Source organism: Sapajus apella, unplaced genomic scaffold, assembly GCF_009761245.1.
Source record: "Sapajus apella isolate SASKATOON/1434 unplaced genomic scaffold, GSC_monkey_1.0 scaffold5, whole genome shotgun sequence".
Lineage (NCBI taxonomy): Eukaryota > Metazoa > Chordata > Mammalia > Primates > Cebidae > Sapajus > Sapajus apella.
Window position 1 is genome coordinate 7,353,335 of NW_022436945.1, and position 20,560 is coordinate 7,373,894.

General features: G+C 43.7%; 1 protein-coding gene across 6 annotated transcripts in view; it reads right to left on the reverse strand.

Annotated features, from left to right (window-relative positions):
• FAM184B (family with sequence similarity 184 member B) overlaps positions 1–20,560 on the reverse strand; it is a 139,495-nt gene that overhangs the window by 59,668 nt on the left and 59,267 nt on the right. For all 6 annotated transcript variants that reach the window (XM_032273170.1, XM_032273179.1, XM_032273184.1 and 3 more), the window contains exons 2-5: positions 13,340–14,092; positions 11,957–12,092; positions 9,907–10,046; positions 9,157–9,363 (exon numbers count right to left, since the gene is read on the reverse strand). In XM_032273170.1, coding sequence (XP_032129061.1) covers positions 9,157–9,363; positions 9,907–10,046; positions 11,957–12,092; positions 13,340–14,092 — 1,236 coding nt within the window. The remainder of the gene's footprint in view (positions 1–9,156; positions 9,364–9,906; positions 10,047–11,956; positions 12,093–13,339; positions 14,093–20,560) is intronic.

Genomic DNA, 20,560 nt, shown 5'->3' on the forward strand with positions numbered 1-20,560 from the left:
GCTGACATTTGCTGAGTATAGGCCATTAGCTGGCACTTTGCACAGCCCATCTCTCTGGTCTTTGTGAAAGCCCTATGACTTAGGTACTACCACTAAGGCTTATTGTAAAGATAAAGAAATGAAACTTAAAGAGGTTAAATGCCTTGCCTAGGCTCAAGATTTGAACTCAGGAAAGCCTGACTGCTTGACTGTGCTTCTTCCCTCCCTTCTTAAGGAAAATGTAGCACCTAGTACAGAAAAATACTTGACTGTGTGAATACAGAGATTGTCATGTTTCAAACAAGAGCATCACTAGGCTGAGCAGTGAAAATTTGTAGGAAAACCCATATTTAAGCTGGACTGGAAGCATCAGTAAGAACCGGACAGGATCAGATAGGTAAATTTGGGAGCAGGGAAAAAGCGCTCTTCATCAAGGGAAAGAACATGGAATAAATGATGAACTAAAAGGTTGGAACCATTGAGTGTGTAATCCCAACAGTTTGAGAGTGTTATGCCTGTAATCCCAATACTTTGGGGGACGGAGGCAGGAGAATTGTTTGAGGGCCGGAGTTTGAGGTTAGCCTTGACAACACAGCGAGACACTATCTCTACAAAAAAATTTTTTTAAGATTAGCTGGGCTTGGTGGCATGTGCCTGTAGTCTTTGCTACTCAGGGGGCTGAGGCAGGAGGATCACTTGAGCCCAAGAGTTCGAGGCTGCAGTGAGCCATGATCGCACCACTGTATTCCAGCCTAGGTGTCAAAGCAAGACCCTGTCTCTAAACAAATGAATGAATGAATAAAAATAAAAGGCTGGAGGGCAGAGTTGGATAGGGGAGGGGTTGTGGGATGAGGCAGGAGGGAGCAATCAGGAGTCTGCCTTTGTAGGGTCTTAAAAACCATGTTAAAGAATTTGAACTATTTAATACATTATAAAGATGACAAGGAGTCATTGGAGAGTTTGAAACCAAGGTTGAATTTTTAGAAAGTCCTGCTGCAATGAAGATTAGATTACATGAAGTGGGGAGACTGGAGGCAGGGAAACCATCATACAGTTCATCATGAAATGGTAGTTGACTGGATCAGCATGGTACCACTGAGAACAGAGGGAAGTGGAGGAATTCCACAGTCACTGAAGAAGCAGAATTAATAGATGTGATGGCTGATTGAATGTGAGGGGTGAGAAAGGCATCATATTTGACTCCTGGTTTTCTGAGTTGAACATCTAAAAAGACACTGCTGCTGATCACCTGCATGATACTTGTATACTTCCTGTGGGGCCAGGCCCAGCTTAAGCCAGTGACTCTGGGGAGCCCCTTAGCATTTTTCCTGGGGTCAGGTTATTTAAGAGAGGAAAAAACCCTGGACATTTAGCATGCGTATAGTCTCTGTTCAGTAAATCTATGATCCCCTTTTGTAGGGCTTATTGTTTTGAGAGCTCATTTTCTAAACAAAATATGTAAATTCTTCTTTGGTTTCAAACAAGTTCAGATAACTTAAGCAACCATCAGCAGCAAGGCCATCCCTTCAACAAAAATTCATTTTCTTTACTTCATTAATTAGCTTCTCATCCATAGAAGCTTTTGAACAGAAGTTTTGTTTAGCATGCTTTAATAGAGAAGACACTAATACTGCCAAGATGTGTTCACTGTAACAGCACAGTGACAATCCCCTGTGATAATAATTTTTAGCATAAAGGAATGGCTATTTCTAATTTTACATAGCTTAACTTCCCAGGCTACAAGTAATTAATCATAGCTTCAGCTGTAACCTTGACAAATGAACCTAATGTGAAAAAAATTCCCCCACAGGTGGAAATAATCAATGTCAGCAGGAATTTTTGGCATTAGTTAGCTTCATTTTGGGTGCAAAGTAATGTGGTTTACTGTCAGAAAACAGTTATGGGTGAGAACACAGATTTGAAAGAAGCATGCTCAGCCCAGCTCAGCCCAAAGTGACCTTGAAGATTTCAACGGGCAGCTTAAATAGTCCCTTAACTCAGGTAAAGAGAAAAAAAGATAGCAAAGACAAGAACATTGAGAAAAAAGGAGACTAATGCTCTCAGATATCTAAATCGCTTCATCCCAAAACTGGAAGAGTGTTTCATGGGCCATTAATTTATAGAATTCATAGAGCATTTTCGTAAACTCTATTCTCACTGAACTTTCAGATACCCAGGAAAATAGGTTTTATTGCACCCATTTACACAGAGAAATCCCACAGCTGATAAGAGGTGGATGCAGGATTCACACTCATTTACTGTTCCTTTGTCCAGATTGTCTACAATTACAGGTAATTAAGGAAAAGAGATGTAAAGGTGCCACTGTAAGGGAACAACAACTGAGCAACTACAGAAAATTACCATGTAGAGATTTCAGTTGGAATTTTAAGAGAAAACTTGTTAACTTTTTTCAAAAAGAAAAGTTAATTGTTTGTATATATTTAGAGTAAAGTTCATGATGTTGCTGAAAGAGTCAACCAGTAGGTCTTAAAAAAAATCACTCAGAACCAGTCATTAGCAATAATACCAACATTGATACTAATCAATACATGGCGCATAAGACTCAATGAAGCATCCCAACTCAGTAGTAGAGCTTAACTAGAGCTAGAGAAAATTATACTTTAGACTTATCCTAACAAAGCTTAAAAATAAATCCAGAAAATGGAAAATTTTATATTATACATAATTTATTGCAATAAAAACATCTCACAAAATGAAGCTGGTTCACAAGTAATGTAACTGCCTGTCGAAACGAAATTCAACAAAAAGGACAATAAAGTCCATGTTTAACAACTTAACATTCTCAATGTCCAACATTCAATACAAAATTACTAACTAGGAAAAGCAGCAGGAAAATGTGACTTATAAAGAGCAGAAAAAACCAGTCAATAGAAAAAGATCCAAAAGTGACAGAGACAACAATGTTAAAGGAACAATTGTAAATATGTTCAATAACTTAAAGAAAACCATGAAAATAGTGAAGAGGGAAAAGAAAGCTATAAAGAAGAACAGAATAGAATTTCTAGAGCTAAAATAGGATATCTAAAATGAAAAATGTACTGAATGGGTTTTTAAAAAGATTAGGTGGTACAGAAAGAAAGATGAGTGAACTTAAAGATATAGCAAGAGAAATTATCCAAATTGAAACAGAAAGAGACAAGGAGTCTGAAAATGAAGAGAACCTCAAAGATTTGTGGGACAATATTAGAAGAGGAGAAAGAGCAGGAAAAACAATGGAAGAAATAATGGTCTTAACATTTCCAAATTTCATGAAAACTGTAAACCCATAAATTCAATGAGCCTATAACAAAAACACAAGGAAAATCACACAATGGCGTATCATAGTCAAATTGTTGAAAACCAGTGATAAAGAGAAAATCTTGAAAGCAGTTGATAAGAAGAAACATACTATGCACAAGTAAAAGAAGATAAATGTGGCTGTTAACTTTTTGCTGGAAGAAAATGCAAACCAAAAGATACTGAATGACATCTTTAAAGTGTTGGAAGAAAAAACAACTGTCAACCTAGAATTCTATATCCAGTAAAAATATCCAACAAACATGAAGGCAAATGGAGAAAGAAAATTTGTTGCAAGTAGGAGTTGACACATGCTACAAGAAATGTTACAGGAAGTTCTTTAGGCTAAAGAAAAATGATACTACACAGGTACTTGATGCTACCAAAATGAAGACTGCAGAAATGGCAAACAAATGGGAAAATGACCCTTTTATTCTAATTGAATTTTTTAAATCTAAAAGATGATTGTCCATTTAAGCAAATATAAAAGCAACATACTGTGGGACTTTTAGCATGTATAAAATAAAATGTAGTATATGACAACCATTGCACAAAGAACATAAAGAGTGAAATGAAAATGTATTATCATGAGGTTTGTATGTGTGAAGTAATGTATTTCAAGACAGATCAATAAATTTAAAGATGCATATTCCAAATCCTAGAGTAACCACTAGCCCTCCACTTTGCCAAAAAAGAGCATACCTAATAAGTCAAAAGTGGTGCTAGAAAATGGAATACCCCCCAAATGTATCCAAATTAAATGCAAAAAAAGGGGCAGGGAACAGATGTGACAAGTGGGAAAAACAACAAGATGGTACACTTAATGATAATTACATTAAATGTGAATGGTCTGAATGTCCCCTAAAAGGCAGAGACTGTCAATCCGTATAAAAAAGAACCTAAGTATACCACAAAAGCACTTTTAATAGAAAGACACAGGCAGGTCAAAGTAAAAGGATAGATTAAAATAGACCAAGGTACACTAACTGTAAACATGCTGAAATGAATAGATATATTCGACAAAGCAGACTTCAGGACAAATACTATTTCATAAATAATAAAGGTCAATTCATCAAGAAGACATGAGAATCCTAAATGTAAATGCACTAATGAAAAGGTTTCAACTTACATGAAGCAAAAACTGAGATCCAAAAGGAGAAACAGATAAATCCACAATTTTAATTTGAGATTTCATTCTTCCTCTCTCAATGATCAACAGAACAAGTAGAGAAAATTCAGTAAGGACATAATAGACTTGAACAATATTATTACCCAACTTGACCTAATTAGCTTTTATAGAACATTCCACCCAACAGCAACAGACTCACATTCTTTTCAAGCACACATGAACCATTCATCTAGACAGACCACATTTGGGCCAAAATCAAGCTGAACAAATTTCAAAGGAATGAAATGACAGAATCTATTCTTCAACCACAGGGGAACCAAATTAGAAATCAATAATAAAATGATATCTGGAAATGTCCCAAATAGTTGGAAATTGAACAATATACTTCTAAATAACCAGGAGTATTTGGGGAATTGGTAGAAATAGGAAAAAAAAAAATTGAGATCTTGGTGTTAGTAGCAAAAAAGGAAAAAAAATCTGAGAAAATAATCTCATTCATATTTGTTATTTAAAATTAGAAGACAGAGGCCTGTAGTGGTTTGGGGTGACATATTCAAGATTTGACAGTGAGACTGCTCTCCCCAGGCACAGGGCTTATTACAGACTGACTTGACTCTGGTTGTTTGACTAGATCTTGTCTTCCCTACCAGACTGTGTGTTCCCTGAAAACATGGCTGATTCCTGCAACCCTGCACTGCTCAAAACATAAATATGCATTCCATGGATGGTAAATAAGTAGTATATGGATAATGGCAGAGCAAGGACCTGAATGTTACTATCGAAGGCCCAGGGTAATGTATATTCTTTACACATACAGACTGGTAGAGAGCAAAAATTACTGGCTGTGGAGTCAGACAGGCCTGATTCATATACAACTGTGTTATCTCTTAGTTGTGTTCTGCTCAAGTTACTTAATTTCCCAAGTTCCTTGCCTATGAAATGGAAAAACAACAACAGAGCTGAGGTCAGGAGCTGATTGCTGAGTGGAGAGTTGTCACTGCTTTTGGCTGCCAAAGATCTAGCCTCTCTTCCATTTGGATGTTTGGGAATTCTCCATCTGATGCATCAGAGGCCTCCTCTTATCATAGGACTGGAAAACCAGACTGCCTGCAACATGTGCATGGGCATGTGACTGAAAATCCCCAGTCAGGTGTACCTATTCTGGATTTCAAATCAGAGGCCAGTGATATGGACCAGTGGGAGTCACATAGAATTTGGCAGCTGAAGTTTCCAGGGGCAGCAGGGCCAGCTGTTCTAGAGCTGTACTGACCAATTCAACTTTCTGTGATGATGAATGTTCCACAGTGTGACATAGCTAATGTGCAGAAATCCCTCAGAGCTGTGCTGGCCAATAGGGTAGCCACTACCACATAAGACTAGGGAGCACTTGAAATGCGGCTAGTGCCACCGAGGAACTGAAATTTCAATTGTATTTGATTGTAATTAATTCAAATTTAAGTAACCACACTTATCTAGTGGCTCCCTTATTAGATAGCTCAGATCTCCAGGCAACATTCAGGGCCCAGTGTTGGTGGTTTCGGCTGTGTAAGCTGCAGGTCCAGGTTCAGAGGTGGCAGCACAGGTGTTCTAATCCATTTTGCAATAGATTGGGGACATTATTCCTGGCTGGGTAGCTGCCAAGCCCAGTTCCCTGGTCCTCCATTATGCTTTATTAACTTTCCTGCCTAAACTCCCAGGTGGGTTCGTGATTATTGTCACCAAGAATCCTAAGTGATACAAATAAGAATGTGCAGAAGTGATTAGCACAGCTCAGGAGGTGCTGAATACGTCATCTGCATCCCTTCCCTGGGAGTCAGTGTATGCCAATGCTAATTATAGGATGTGTACTGTGCTGTCCGTCAAGATTCAGTAACGGTGTCATCTAATCCAAGGTCAATGAAGGTATTGAGGCCTCCAGGTCAACTCCGCCCACCTCCTATAGTGTGCCGTTTAGGTTAGGGTAGCACTCAGGGTACACAATATATCCACAGACAAGGGCTCAAAGAAATAGTGCACTCCTAGGCTGCGTGTAATGGCTCACACCTGTAATCCCAGCACTTTGGGAGGCCAACGTGGGTGGATCACGAGATCAGGAGTTTGAGACCAGCCTGGCCGATATGGTGAAACCCTGTCACTACTAAAAATACAAAAATTAGCCGGGCATGGTGGTGCGTGCCTGTAGTCCCAGGTACTCAGGAGGCTGAGGCAGGAGAATTGCTTGAACCCGGGAGGCAGAGGTTGCAGGTTGCAGTGAGCCAAGATTGTGCCACTGCACTCTTGACTGGGTGACAAAGTAAGACTCCGTCTCCGAAAAAAAAAAAAAAAAGTGTACTCCTAACTCCATAGGGGAAAATGGTATCTATTTTTAGTCCATAAACCTAGATTTGAGGCCTTTTTAAGGTTTTGCCTTTCCCAATCTGTGTGGCCTAATTTAAATTCTCAGTTTTGGGAAATGAACAAAATGTAAAACAAAAAACCCCCAAAGTAAGTGCAATTTATTGTGACATGATTCATATCCCAGACAGGCTCCTGCCCCCTATTAAGGCCGAAGTGAGATTTATACATTCAGAGTCAGGTGTGGCTGACAGGTTATCAGGTCAACCTGTAGATCTGCCATCCCTCCTGTCGCTTGTGGCCAGGGATGGAAAGAGTGTCCATCTGTTCGTCTGAGGATTAGATTTGTGCAACCAGTTGCAGCTCATGGGGAGAAAAAATGCTTTCAATCCGGCTGCCTGCCCATTGTGAAGGTGGGGAAGCCACGGGCTCTGGAGTCAGGATATCAGGTTTGAATTACAGCTCTACCACTTAGCTGTGGGACTTAATATACAACACCTTTGAGCTTTGGTTTCCTCAACTCTAAATGGGATCTGAACAGTTTGTAATATTGTTGGAAAGATTAAATGTGTTCTAAAGTATAAGGTACTTTATTACAGAGTATAGTGGGCATGAAATAATATTATCACACATTAGGTTACCCAACGCACATGGAAATTAACAATGAGGGCTGGGCACGATGGCACACACCTATAATCCCAGCACTTTGGGAGGCTAAGGTGGGAGGATCCCTTGAATCAGGAGTTCAAGACCAGCTGGGCAACACAGTGAGATACCCATCTCTACAGAAAAATTTAAAAATTAGCCAGGCATGGTAGCGTGCACCTGTAGTCCAAGTTACTTGGGAGACTGAGGTAGGAGAATTGCTTGAGCCCAGGAGGTTGAGGCTGCAGTGAGCCATGATCACACCAATGTACTCCAGCCTATGCAACAGAGATCCCGTCTCAAAACAAACAAACAAACAAACAAAAGAAATTAATATCTACCATATCATGAACTTTCACTACATGCTTTTCACTAAGATAAGGGTTTACATATACTATAATACCATATTAATTTACATAACAAGCCCCTGAAGTATTTAGCCCTATTTTAGAAACCAGGCTTCAGGCAGGGCACGGTGGCTCACGCCTATAATCCCAGCACTTTGGGAGGTCAAGGCAGGTGGATAACAAGGTCAAGAGAGCAAGACCAACCTGGCCAACAAGGTGAAACCCTGTCTGTATTAAAAATACAAAAATTAGCTAGGTGTGGTGGCGCTTGCCTGTAGTCTCAGCTACTCGGGAGGCTGAGGCAGGAGAATCACTTGGACCCAGAAGGTGGAGGTTGCAGTGAGACGAGATCACACCACTGCACTCCAGCCTGGTGACAGAGCAAGACTCCATTTCAAAAAAAAAAAAAAAACACAGAAATTAGGCTTCAGAGAGGTTACGTGACCTGTCTCCAGTCACACAGCTTGTGTTAGAGTCAGTACTTAGATCCGAGACTAGTCTTGCTCTTTCACGAGTTCATTTAACATGTATTTCTTGAGTATTTACTACTCCTAAGCCCCACACAACAGAGCATGCCCCAGTGATATAGGATTGTCATTCAGTGAACACTCAAAGCTGGTACTACAGAATCTCGGGTTATAAAGAGGCCTCCTTGTAATAATTAAACAAAGCAATCCACCTGCATTCACAATGACATTGCTTCACACTTTATTCTTTTCCGAAATCTTCACATATGTTGTTTACTTATTCCAGCAAACACAAGAGATGAGGTTTTGCATGCCTTGCCAGCTGAAAGCCACCCTGTTTGGAGGGAGAGCAGAACAGCACAAGAGACAGAATTTTCCCTCCTTTGGCATGCTGCTGATTAATTACCGGCATTGACCTGCTGCCCACCTGTCCTAGGCACTAGGATATGCCTTGTGTCTCCACGTGGTTCCCTCATTGAATCCTTGCAGCTAATCTGTGAGGTGCTATTATTGTCCCCCATTTTACAAATTAGGATCCCGAGGCATGTGGAATTTCCCTCTGTGGGGACCCAGGTTATATCGCTCCAAGTGTGGTGGTAGGGTGGGGCGTTAGATCCAGGAAGTCCTCCAGGCCTGAGTTTTTGGTTCATGGTATTCTCTGTATGTTTTTGCAGAGTAAGTAGAGTTGAATTTTCCTACATTCACCACTCATGACACAATTCCACCCCATGTCAATGACTGCAGGCCCTTAGGGCTGTCCCCCGTCTCCTCCAAAAGACCTTGAACTGCCTTTGGACAGGGTCTGTATCTTTCATCTGTGTATATTCAGAGAATAAGCTTACATTTGTACATAGCAGGAGCTCAGTGGATGTTCCAGGAAGAAGGAAGAAAAAAGGAAAAGAAGGAGGTGGGAGAAAGAAAAAGGAACCAGCCCAGTCTCTATGGAAGTAGATCTCACCTTCTGCAGTTTCTTTCTTTCAGCCTCCACGGACGAGCGAACTGATTTGATTTCCATGGTGTGATTCTTTACCAAGTCTTCCAGCCGCTTCACCAGCTGGTCTTTGAGATGCTTCTTCTCCTCTTCTGTCTGATGTTTGATTTTACGGAGGTCTTCTTCATATTGCTGCTTCATATATCCTGTCTCAACACTTGCCTCTTTCTTGGTCTATAAAAAGAAAAAGGACCTTGTAAAACTGCTGGGGAGGGGTGAGGAGCAGCGAATCACCATTTCTCTTTCATGCAATGTTTACAACATTTACATACTGTTTTTACAGCATGTAGCACAAGGTGCAATCAATTTTACAAGACTATATATTTGATGTTAGTAAGAGTCTCTACCACTGGAAAAGGGATTTTTGGAAGGGTGTATGTGTTATCATGAGATGCGATATTTCAGCCCATACTATGGTAGCTTTTAAATAATGCTTTGCTTGTTTTGAATGGGAACATGCAATGAGATCCTAAACCAGTTTCTAGTTTCGCAGAAGCCGCTGATACAGCGCTGGGAGGATTCTGCTGCATTCTCAGTCTCCTGGTTTCTAATGGCATGAAGTAGGCAGTAAGTTGGCTGGAATTTTACTCCTGAAACTGTGGGGTCTGCTGACTCCAAGTGGATCCACTATGTTTGGACTGGCCTCTACCTGATGCTTATGATAGATAGCAAAGCTCCCTCTGCCTTCTCCATCCCCAGGGCTGGGGCAGACACTACCTGTGTGTCTGTGCTTCCTTTCATGCAAGGACACTCCTTGGGATGGCTTTGATCCTGCTGAGGATGAAGATTGCGGGTTTCCAAGTCATTCTCTTCCCCCAGGACTTCATTCTCTGAAACTAGCTCAGTCTTCATGTCATCTGCAAGTAGACATTTCAGCATTATTTGGAATGCTCTTGGCCATGGCCTCTTGTTCAAGGCTTTCTGCTGTCAGGTCCCAGTTCTGCTTTTCAAACACTTTGTCCTGCGTCCCCTGTGTAATTCCTGCCCTGTGGTCTGCTGGCCCTGAAGCATGGTTAAGGTAGCAATTCTCATCTCAAGAAGCCTCATGAACTTAAATAGCTGCCCTGTTCTCCCTTCCTAAATAATCTCCAAATCTTTTTGACTGCAGTTTCCATTGGTTACAAAAATTGAGCATTCTAAATACATGTTCTTTTAATAGGAATTTAAAGGATGAAACAATAACAAATATTTAATATAAGCAGAATTACTAAGTTTTCCTCCCATATTCACTGAAGTTCTCATGTCCTACTTTTGAGACTTCTGTTCTAAACCCACAACACCTTCCCGGTTTCTCCAGAACCAGGACCTCCTTCTCTGCACCTTTCTGGCCCATGGTGACTTCTTTCTCATGCACATTATTTATCTGCTGCCTTTGATACCAAATCACGCTGTGGGCTGTAATGTACAATCCTATGAACTCCCTGAAGGCAGTTCCCATGTTTTATGCCTTTGTTATATTTCCCAGTGTCAAGAGCTTTCTGTTGAGGGGGCCTAGGGGAAGGCACTTAGAATCATGTATTTTTGGATATAAGCAAGATTGTATCACCAACCAATTGGCTGACTTGAGCCAGGCACTTATCCTTTCTTGGTCGCATTTCTTCATCTGTAACATGAAAGATTGGCAATACTTTTTGGGCTGGGTGTGGTGGCTAACGCCTGTAATCCCAGCACTTTGGGAGGCCAAGGTGGGAGGATCACTTGAGCCCAAAATTTCGAGACAATACTTTGTGTTACTATTATTATTATTATTTTTGAGATGGAGTTTCATTGTTGTTGCCCAGGCCAGAGTGCAATGGCGCAGTCTCAGCTCACTGCAACCTCTGCCTCCAGGACTCAAGCGAGTCTCCTACCTCAGCCTCCCAAGTAGCTGGGATTACAGGCACATGCCACCATGCTCTGGCTAAATTTTTTGTATTTTTAGGCAGGTGTAGTGGCTCATGCTTGTAATCCCAGCACTTTGGGAGGCCAAGGCAGGTGGATCTCGAGGTCAGAAGATCGAGATATTGGCCATCCTGGCCAACATGGTAAAACTCTGTCTCTACTAAATACACACACACAAAAAAATGTTAACTAATTTTATTTTTTTGTATTTTTTTGTATTTTTGTATTTTTAGGGTTTCACCATGTTTGCCAGGCTGGTCTCAAACTCCTGACCTCAGGTGATTCACCTGCCTTGGCCTCCCAAAGTGCTGGGATTACAGGCACGAGCCACCATGCCTAGCCTGTACTTAATTTTTTACTTTTTATTTTTTCATAGAGATGGGGTCTCATGTTGCCCAGGCTGGTCTCAAAGTCCTGGGCCGAAGTGGCCCTCCCTCCTAAGCCTCCTAAAGTGCTGGGATTACAGGCATGAGCCACCATCAGTCTGCCCAACCAGATTGACAATACTTATCACCCAACATTATTGAAAAGGCCCAATAGCATAATTGTGTTAAATGACGTGAAAAGCATAAAGCATTGTGTTAAGTGGTAGGGGGTGGGATGAGTCAGGGCTAAGAATTTCGGGCACTGTGGTGAGTCTGGTGGAAACAATTCTGGGGCAAGTAGTCCTTTTAGATGTCCAGCCTGGGCTAGCTCCAGGCAAGGCAGCTGTAGGTGTCAGCTCACCTGTACCCAGCAGGGATTGGTCTCATGCACCAGGCAGCTCAGATCAGGAAGCCCTGGCCCTCCTCTCTGCTCCCTTAGCAGGCTCAAGGCTGCCAGTAGCACCACGCCCACCTGGCAGCTAACCTTGGTCTTTTAAGGAAATCATCCCAGGGCATCTTACCTGTCTTCTGCGTCCCATGGCACTCCCGCAGCATCATTCTGTCTTTGGCAGCAGCCAGCTTCTCCCCAAGTTTTTTTGCAGTGTTTTTCAACTCTGAATTCTCCTGTCGAGCCTCCTTGAGCTGCACATCCAGGTCCTAAACAGAAAGGAAGGGTCCCATTGCTCTGGTTACAGTTCTGTATAGAGATATCCTGTGTACACAGAACAGCCATCAGACCTGAAAGGTGGGTATGTGCACAGCAGAAGCCCTGAGTCTGTGCAATCCAGTGGCTCAGGGCTCATCAAATCCTTCCTCATCCTCTGGCCTTTCTGTAGTGAGGCGTAAATGAGATACAGTGTCTGGTGAAAAACAAACAAAAAAACAGTGCTCAGGGAGTATTAGAAATGTTAACTGCTGGCCAGGTACGGTGGCTCATGCCTGTAATCCCAGCACTTTGGGAGGCTGAGGCAGGTGGATCTTGAGGTCAGAAGATCGAGACCATCCTGGCCAACATGGTAAAACTCTGTCTCTACTAAATACACACACACACACACACACACACAAAATGTTAACTGCTGCTACTTTTAGAGATGGGGCTCAGTGCTTTTATGGGGCTTACATAGCTGAATCATCAACGATCCTGCTCTTTATAAACACAAAGTCCTGGGTATTTTAGGAGGGGTAGGTTGCTATGAAATTAACGGGGCTTTAGAATCAGGCTGACCTGAGTTCAAACACTTATTAGCCATGTGCCAAGGCAGACCAGTCCTTAAGCCTCTCAATTTCAGTCTTAGCTTCTCATCTGTAGACTGTAAGTCTCCAAGTTTTCCAAAGCTAGGGACCAAGTATAACTCACCATGTGTCCCTGCCCTGGGCGTGGCAGATAGTCAGTGTTCAATAAATATCTGTGGGCTGGGTGCAGTGGCTCAAGTCTGTAATCCCAGCACTTTGGGAGGCTGAGGCGGGCAGATCACCTGACGTCAGGAGTTCAAGACTATCCTGGCCAACATGGTGAGACCCTGCCTCTACTGAAAATACAAAAATTAGCTAGGTGTGGTGGTGAGTGCCTGTATTCCCAGCTATTAGGGAGGCTGAGGCAGGAGGACTGCTTGAACCTGTGAGGTAGAGGTTGCAGTGAACTGAGATCATGCCACTGCACTCCTGCCTGGGTGACGGAGTGAGGCTCCATCTCAAAAATAAAAAAGCAAGCAAGCAAATAAATAAATAAATAAATAAATAAAAATAAATATTTGTGGAATGAATGTAGTTGAATTCAATGGAGGCAATAGGGCTCACCTCCATAGAAGGCAAGTGCTTGGCACAGTGCCCGACCTATAGCAGGTTCACAATATGCACCCCTACTGATTATCCCTGTGAGGTTGTATGAAGAGATGCTGCTTTACCTGAATCCTCTCCTTCAGCTTCTGGGCGTACTTCTTCAGGTCACTGATCTTGCGGCCTCTGTGCTCCAGGTCTCCTTCCAGCTTCCGGACCTGAGCCTGCAGGGCGGACTCCTGGACCTGGAAGTTCTTGCGGAGGTCCGACTCCTTCTCCTGCCACTGCCACAGGGCCTGGCTCACCGACTGCTGCATGGCCTGCCGGATGGCCTCGTTTTCCCGCTCGTAGGTGGCCTGCAGCTCCTCGGCCTTGCGCGCGTAGTCCTTGCTCAGCTGCTGGTTCTCCACTCGCAGCCGCTGCACCTCTAGCAGGACCTCCTGCATCTCCGGGCCCTGGCCTGGCTCTGACTTGGTGTCAGGGCTTTCCTGGGGCAGCCGGCCCCTCGGGGGAGCCTCGTGGCTCGTCAGGTGCTGGAGCCTCCTCTCGTAGTCAGCCTTGAGCTCCAGCATTTCCCTGGAGAGCGTGAGGACCCGCTCGGCGTGCTCTGCCTCCACTCTCAGCTCTCTCTCCTTGGTCTCCAGCCTGCACGAGGCCGACTCAGCCAGAGCCTCCTGTGTCAGCCTCTTCTGCAGCTCCAGGGCGCTCTCCAGGGCCTGGATGCGTTGGAGAAGGGCCTCCTCCTCCACGCAGCCCTGTTCCTGCAGGACCCTGGCCTTGGTCTCTGCCATGGCATTCTGGAGCTCCTCCTGGTGTGCCTCCCGTAGCGCCTCCATGCTGGCCTCCGCCTCATCCTGGCGGGTGTTCAGGGCATAAATCACCTGCAGGAAAATCATCAGAGCCCAGTTAGGGCGAGGAGGCTGTGGGTGTGGGAGCGCTGAGGGGACCAGAGATGCTTCTCCTGCATAGTGGTTGATCTGCACAAGTGGCGCCTGAGAAGAGGATTTGCATGGAGGGGACTTACTAGAAACTGTTTCCGGGAGAAGCCAGTGAGAGAGCAGGGAAGTGCGATAGGGAAGGATTTGGACTGGGAACAGAGCAAAGGGGTGACATTGCACAAAGGCCCCAGAGAGGGCAGCTTGGGCCAAATTCCGAAGGGGACCTCTGGAGTACGGGCGGGAATCCACGGAAGAGCTTTAAAGCAGAGAAGTGATGTCATCGCATTTGTTCAGAAGGAACACTTTGGAATGCAAACCCCTGAACAAAACACTTAGAAAACTGGACAGAGGCCGGGCGCAGTGGCTCATGCCTGTAATCCCAGCACTTTGCAAGGCCGTGGCAGGCGGATCACCTGCGGTCAGAAGTTTGAGACCAGGCTAGCCAACATGGTGAAACCCAATCCCTATTAAAAATACAAAAATTAGCTGAGCATGGTGGCATGCACCTCTAATCCCAGCTACTAGGGAAGCTGAGGCAGGAGAATCACTTGAACCTGGGAGGCAGAGGTTGCAGTGAACCGAGATCACACCACTGTAGTTTGACCTGGGCAAAAACGAGTGAAACTCCATCTCAAAAAAACAAAAACAAAAAACTGGACAGAGCAATATATAAAAAGGCCAGTATAATGTGAAAATCAGCTAATGTAATACCCCACATCAACAGAGTAAAGGACAAAAACCACAGGACTGTCTCAATAGACACAGAAAAAAATAGTTGACAAAATTAAACATCTTTGCATGATAAAAACACTCAACAAACAAGGCACAGAATGGACTCTTTTCAGCCTCATAAGGCACATCTAGGAAAAGTCTCCGGTTAACAACATCCTCAAGGGTAAAAGACTAAATGCTTTTCTTGTAGGATCAGGAAATAGACAAGGAGTTCTCTTCTTCCACATTTAACGCAAAAGAAAACAAAAAGAATGCTTTCTTTGCTATGTGAAGAACTGAATGAAGGAAGACAGGAGAACAGTGAGAAGCCCAGGAATCGAGAATGACTCCTGGGATGTTTGCCTGAGCCACAGGTTGGTGTTTCCTGAAATGGGAAAAACTGTAGGTAGAACAGGTATAGAGAAGAAAATCGAGAAGTCTAATTTGGACATACTAAGTTTGATGTACCTCTGCACATCCTAGTGGAGACGGCACCAAGGCACACAGAGATAAATATCTGGCACTCAGAAGAGCCAGCCGGAGCTACAGATGAGGGAGGTGGAGTCTGGAGAGTTTTATTTCTGTTTGCTTGATGAGAGATTCCAGAACATATCCATAGGATGATAGAAATGACCCCATGGAGAATCTAGAAGTTGAAGCCAGGCACATGGCTCATGCCTGTAATCCCAGCTCTTCGCGAGGTTGAGGCGGGAGGATTACTTGAGCCTAGGATTTTGAGACCAGCCTCGGCAGGATAGGGAGATCCTGCCACTACCAAAAAAAAAAAAAAAAAAAAAAAAAAAAAAACTGGGCATGGTGGTACATGCCTGGGGTTCCAGCTACTTGGGAGGCTAAGGTGGGAGGATCACTTGGGCTGGGGGAATCGAAGCTACAGTGAGCTGTGATCCTGCCACTGCACTCCAGCCTGGGTGATAGAGTGAGACCCTGTTTCAAAACCAAACAGGTTGAAGCCCCAGGAATAACGATAATGAAGGGAAAAATCCCTGAGAAGGGTGCCACGGAGATTGGTTTTAAGAGCACATCCTCACAGGGGTAGGATGGAAGGAAGAGGTGGAAACAGGTGTGTGGCACTTTGGACAGGTGAACGAGGGAGCACTTGTCTTGTAGACATGAGAAGGTGGCTTCTACATTCTCAGTGGAATGAGCCAAGGTCACTAAGAGTGAGCTGAATTGGAAGACAGGAAGAAAGCATAGAGGTGTGAAGAGTGAGGGGTTGTGAACTCATTTTTAGGAAGGGAGAAGCCAGTGGTCTACGTTACAGTGTGGCATTGGAGGTCGTGTTGAGTTACAGTTCTCTCTGCTTTGCTGTGAGATTTTCCTCAGTCAGGTTCATCTGAATGAGTTCAAAGAAGGACAGAAAGGATGGATGGGTTATTGGAGTTGGAGTTTTATTTGGTGAGTGTGACAGAAAGAAGAGACAAGGTATTTTCAAGGGCCAGCAAGCAGGAAAGATGGAGCGGAGGCAGTTTTTTGGTGATGACAAGGTAAAGTGTCAAAGGGAGTGTGTGACTGAGGCCAAGTAGAGGAAAAGATTGCTGGAGATGAGGAGGTCAAAGACTGAGAAATCCAGGGCAGGGTGAGCCCCGCATGAGATGTCCTCACTGAGAACAATGCAAGAGATGCTGGGCTGGTACAGACGCTGTGAAGTCAGATGCCAAACATGACATTGGCGCCCTGGGGCATTTACGATCAGCAAAGTTTTCCTGAAGACTCCCCACCACACCCTTTCACAAGGATTTACTTTTAGGCTTTGGGGGTTGCTGGTTTTTCCTTATCCATGAGGCTGTCTACTGAACTAGACTATAACTTCATTGCCAAGTTCCTATTACTGCTTCACCTGTGGTTTTCAAACTGCGCTCCTTGTAGTCTTGAGTTCTTTGATGGAGGTCAGGGCAACATCAGGGAGCTAGGGGGAGGCTGAGCAGGTGGGGACCCCCCATCAACCAGGGAAGAGCTTTCACACTTGGGCTTCCCTAGCATAGAGTTTAGAAAAAAAAAAAAAAAAAGCTTTCTGTGGCTTTAAAAAAAAGTAAAAAAATTAGAGGCTCAGATAGTTAAGAAATAGAAAATAGATCAATCAGGAATAGTGTATGAGAGGAAGTGTTTGGTATTACTGTGTGCCTGTGTGTCTATGCATGTGTGTGTTAATTACAAAATCATCATTGAAGGCCAGGTAGCACCACTAGAGGTGACATGTGTAATAGATTTAACAATGGTTTACCTGGAGACTACAGCTCTTGAAGAAAGAGTGAACTTATATCCAGGACACAGCCTAAGATCTTATTTTTCATTGTCTCTGTCTGATATGGCAATCATTAAAAAATCTGGAGACAACAGATGTTGGAGAGGATGTGGAGAAATAGGAACATTTTACACTGTTGGTGGGAGTATAAATTAGTTCAGCCATTGTGGAAGACAGTGTGGCAATTCCTTAAGGATCTAGAAATAGAAATTCCATTTTACCCAGCAAACCCATTACTGTGTATATACCCATAGGATTATAAATCATTCTATTATAAAGACACATGCACACGTCATGTTCATTGTGGCACTGTTTATAATAGCAAAGACCTGGAACCAACCCAAATGCCCATCAATGAGAGTCTGAACAAAGAAAATCTGGTACATATACACCAGAGAATACCATGCAGCCATAAAAAAGGATGAGTTCACGGATGAATCTGGAAACCATAATTCTCAGCAAACTGCCACAAGAACAGAAAACCAAACACTGCAATTTCTCACTCATAGGCGGGTATTGAAGAATGAGAACACAAGGGCACAGGGAGGGGAATGTCATATACTGGGGTCTGTTGGGGGCTGGGGGGCTAGAGGAGGGACAGCGGGAGGTGGGGAAGTTGGGGAAGGATAATATTGGGAGACATGCCTGATGTAGCTGATTGGGGGATGGAGACAGCAAACCACCATGGCATGTGTGTATCTATGCAACAATCCTGCAAGATCTGCACATGTGCCCCAGAACTTAAAGTACAATTAAAAAAAAAAAAAAAGAATATACCTAGAAGCTGAAATTGGTTTCCCATTGGCTATAATTTAGGTTAATTACAAACATCATTTTTTTTTTTTTTAGATCGAGTTTCGCTCTTGTTACCCAGGCTGGAGTGCAATGGCGCGATCTCGGCTCACTGCAACCTCCGCCTCCTGGGTTCAGGCAATTCTCCTGCCTCAGCCTCCTGAGTAGCTGGGATTACAGGCACGCGCCACCATGCCCAGCTAATTTTTTGTATTTTTAGTAGAGACGGGGTTTCACCGTGTTGACCAGGATGGTCTTGATCTCTTGACCTCATGATCCACTCGCCTCAGCCTCCCAAAGTGCTGGGATTACAGGCGTGAGCCACCACGCCCGGCCTACAAATATCATTTTTATCAAATTTACTATGTGCCTATCACAGGGACAGATGCTATATATACATTCATAATCTCAGAGAATCCTCATGGCAACCCTGCAATTTGGTATTTTTCTGAGCAACTGAGGTTCAGAGAAGTTCAGTAACTTTTGTGAAGTCCCAGTCATGAGAAGATTTGAGTAATGCCAAAGCACACGTTCCATGCATGGTGCCACATTGCATCTCACCTTCTCACTCAGTCATTTATTCATTCGCGGATTCACTGCAATCTCAGATGTGGCAGGCTCTGTGCTGGGCACTGGGGTTACATGCTGGTCAATAAGACAACTGAATTTGCAACCTTAAAAATATTATCATTCAGTTGGAGAGTCAGACAAGAAAATGGAAAGCTTCAATGAACTGCAATGAGTGCTACAAGAGGATTTATCACCAGTTACTGTGGAAACACAGAGGAAGAGGTCTGGGAGGAAAGAAGACTTTCCAGAAAAAGTGGGCCTTGCCTCCTCATCCTTGGGGTCACCAATCCCCTTTTCCATGTCAAGCTGCACATGGACAAGAACAATATCACTTTTTTGGGCTGCTTAATAGCACTTGGCATAAAGTTGCATACACAATCGGTTCATAGTAAGTATTTGCTATGGAGCTGCTATAGGTCCTCAGGGATTCATGCTTTCCTTCCGCAGTGAAGAGCTGCTACAGAGCAGCCACTGAGCAGAGGCTCCATTTCCTAGCCCCTTGACTTTAGGTGAGGTCCTATGACTGGTGACTGCCAATGGAATTTGGGTAGATGGGGTGATGTGTGTCATCCTGAGGGCAATGTGGGAACGTTAAGAAGGGCTCATGTCCTTCCCACAGTTTCTTTTTCCATCTGCAGCCTTAATGCAGCGGAGTCAGAGGTCTTAGGGGAAGGCAGAGTTCAAGATGGAAGGCATCCGGGCCCTGAAGGACCAGGGAGAAGGCCACCTTCTCTCCCAGGAACACTGTCATCAATCTTCACATCAATAACTACCATGTTGAGCCTCTGACATCTTGGCATTTATCTGTAACAGCATCTATTAGTACCTGTTGGGGGTCCCCAAGACTAGCCCCTGGTTTAACCATTCATTAGAAGACTCACAGGACTCAGTATATAGCCATGCTCGTGGCTATGATTTATGACAGTGAAAGGTACGAAGCAAAATCAGCTAAAAGGAAAGGTGCATGGGGTGAAATCTGGAGGAAATCTAGGGGCAAGTTTCCAAGGGTCCTCTTTCAGTGGTCACAAAGGACATACTTAATTCACCTAGCAAGGAGCTGTGACAATATATATGAAATACTGTCTACCAAGGAAGCTCATTAAAGACTTAGCATACGAGGTTTTTATTGGAGGAGAGGCAGTAGGCAACCTTCATCAGGTATGTACCAAAACTTCGGACATTCAGAAGGAAAGCAGGTGTTCAGTGTAAACCTCATTACTCGCATAGCTTAGGTAAAGTCAGCAACTCTTATCGGTTTCAGTGGGGGGACTCTCTGGAAATCCTAGATGCCGGTTGAGGCCCACTATGTTAGCTCTTCTGTATAGTTAAACCCCAAAATGACAGGAAAAGACTGATTTTTCTCTTTAATAGAGTCAAGCTTGTGCTCCAGGGCAAACTGTAACATTAATGAGGGTTTCTTGTGGTAAAGAAAAAATATGCTTTAAAAAATTGTCCTATGAAATTTGTTATTGGTGATTCTACTAAGGATGAAGTTCGGGCGCAATGAGTCACGCCTATAATATCAGCACTTTGGGAAGCCAAGGCAGGTGGATCATGAGGTCAGGAGTTTGAGACCAGCCTGGCCAACCAACATGGTGAAACCCCATCTCTACTAAAAATACAAAAGTTAGCTGGGCATGTGGCGGGTGCCTATAATCCCAGCTACTCAGGAGGCTGAGGCAGGAGAATTGTTTGAACCACAGAGGCAGAGGTTGCAGTGAGCCGAGATTGCACCATTGTACACCAGCCTGAGCAATAGGGCAAGACTCCATCTCAAAAAATAAAGGATGAAATAGACCTTGGAGTAAGGGGTTCCTATGTTCACCTACACCTGCAGAACAGAGACTTTAGTTGAAGATATTGTATACCCTGATGCCACAAAACACTCAATTAAATTTAAAAAAAAACCCAATATTATACCTGTTGGAGTAGGAACCAGAGTCCCCTGAATTGGGGCCTTAGGGGGCTTCAGCTGTTTCCAGCATGCACACCCATGTGAGTCTGCCCTATCATGTGAAAACTCTTCCTAAATGCCCACCCAAAATTAACACATAATCAGATTCAGGCTAGAGGTA